General features: G+C 50.2%; 2 protein-coding genes across 48 annotated transcripts in view; both read right to left on the bottom strand.

The window, feature by feature from the left end:
- The window catches only part of LOC112965689 (CUGBP Elav-like family member 4), a 694,998-nt gene that overhangs the window by 457,005 nt on the left and 235,826 nt on the right, over positions 1-2,167 (bottom strand). The window lies entirely within an intron of this gene.
- Positions 1-2,167, bottom strand: part of LOC112965688 (POTE ankyrin domain family member B2-like) — a 4,321-nt gene that overhangs the window by 1,006 nt on the left and 1,148 nt on the right. Inside the window, exon 2 of the mRNA XM_026064890.1 lies at positions 111-2,150. Within this exon, the coding sequence (XP_025920675.1) occupies positions 111-2,150 (2,040 nt within the window). The remainder of the gene's footprint in view (positions 1-110; positions 2,151-2,167) is intronic.

Here is a 2,167-nt window from a genome sequence, read left to right as displayed (position 1 = left end):
ACAAGTAGATTGACTTCCTGTAGCTTCTGCTGTAGCTTTTGTCCAGCCCTTTGTTCACTCTCCCTTTTATACTGTTCTCTCTGGCTGTGATCCCTCATCTTGGCATTTACCTGACATCTGAGGAAACCCAYCTCTTCTTYCAGCAGCCTCTTTCTCTTCCGCAGCTTTTCCAAGCTCCCATGCATCAAAGTCAAGTCTTCTTGCAAACTTTTATTTGTTCTTTCTAGCTGCCTTGCGTTTCTCCGCTCTGCCTCCAGCCAGTGGGAAAGTTCACGGACCTCTGCTCTTAACGTGCCAACCTCACTGCCCATTCCAGAACATGCATCCTCCATTTCGTCCTGGAAATYCAACTGGGATTCACTCTCTTGCCTCTCGTACATCCTCAGTTTCTTCATAGCTTCTTCCAGAAGCCTCTGGGACCTGTTGCRTTCTTCCTGCAGTTKRATGTTTCTTACCATTTCTTGCTCCAGACGGGCTTCTGTTGGTCGTGTCCATTCTGCCATTGTCTTCAACGGCTTTCCTTTGCTCCTACACTGCTGATTTTGGTCYTCCTCTGAAGGCACGTGTTTTGTCGGTAAGCCAGTGATCAAGTCCTCCAGGTGACTATGAACTGAGGCAGAGGCTTGCAGGTCTTTCTGCAGAACTTGGGTTCCAACTGTCTGTTGTTGAGCTGTGCCTTCCAGTCTGGCATTTTCAAGTTCAAGTCGTCGCACTCGTTCTTCCAGTTGTTTTAGATTAACGGTTCTGAAAGAGGCTTCCAGAAGGTCTTGTAGTTTCTGGGAAGATGCTACTGTTTCCCTTTGCTTATTTTCCAGGGCTGCCTTCAACTCCTGAACRCAATGCTCAGCTTGTATACGCTGTTCTTCCGACTCCTGCAACTTGGCTTTAACCCTGTCCAGTTCCTCTTGTAACCGCAATTTGTCTTCTTTCAGTTCACTGCARTAAAGCTTTGTGACTTCAAGTGAACCTTCTAGAATCAACTGCTTTTCAAGAGCATTAGCAGCCTCCTCCTGCAGCTGTCCAACCACAGCCTGTCCGCCATACTGAAAATCTGTTTGTGTTGTGGCAGCCTTGTGTCCTTCAAGCTTTTCTCTCTCGTCTGCAGACTCCTGAAGTTTCGCTGCTGCCTCTGGACTCGGGCATGCGGGCAAGGAATGCAGGCTCTGGGAATCCCRTGGATCTTCCTCCCGSTCCACTGCTGCTGCCAATGTAACATCTCTCATGCCTGCAAGGTCTTCTGCAGTATGCGGGACTTGAGGACCATCTGTAACCTCCTCTCCCTCCCTTTCAGGTGATTCTTCCTTGGCAGCTAAACTGAGCTTTTCTTTCTCAGAAGCAGGACAGCTCTCATCGCTCTGCTCTTCCTCGCACATTCCTACAAAGCCTTCCTGAGAGAAGCCATCTCTCACTTCTCTGTCCAGAGCAGGTGCATCCAACGCAAAGCCAGCAGGTCTTGCCCCAGGAGGAGTGCTAAGCGCTGGCACACCTTTTGCACAGCCTGCAGAAGCTTCTCCTGCTTTTTCCCCATCTGTGTAGTCTGCCAGTTGTTCACTAACCTGATCACGTCCAAACTTTCTAGCGTAGTCCTCAGCTGTCCATTCAAAAATGTCYTTCTGGGAAACATCAGCCCCATATCGAAGGAGGACTTCTACTACGCTCATGTCCCCAGCAGATGCAGCAAGCATAAGAGGGGTCCTTTCAGCTGGATCTCGAGCATGCACATCAGMTCCCTTTTGAAGCAGGAACTCCACCATTTCTTTGTGATGCTCAGTTACAGCAAGAGAAAGGGGAGTATGTCCCATCTTATTCTGTGCCTCRATATGGGCGTTGTGCTCAAGTAACTGCCCTGCTAGAGAGATGTTAGGAGCTCTGGCAGCCAGGTGAAGGGCAGTGTTGCCGTCAGCGTCTGCAAGACTATGGTCAGCACCATGTGCTAGCAGAATGGCGACACACTCCTCTTGCTGGCACTGCACTGCCTTCATCAGCGGCGATCTCTTGAAACTGTCGCAAGCATTTAGCTTGCATTTGTTCTCGACTAAATACTTGACAACCTCCGAATGCCCGTTAGCACAAGCAAGATGCAGAGGTGTCCGCTTCTCCTTGTCCTGCCTGTTGATGCCGAGTCTCAGCAGCCATCGCCGCCGYTGCACCTGGGCCAGGTCGCCGC

Source organism: Apteryx rowi, unplaced genomic scaffold (assembly GCF_003343035.1).
Source record: "Apteryx rowi isolate R43461 unplaced genomic scaffold, aptRow1 scaffold_221, whole genome shotgun sequence".
Taxonomy (NCBI): domain Eukaryota; kingdom Metazoa; phylum Chordata; class Aves; order Apterygiformes; family Apterygidae; genus Apteryx; species Apteryx rowi.
The sequence above is the reverse complement of the archived record's forward strand: the minus strand, read 5'-3'. Positions and strand labels throughout refer to the sequence as shown.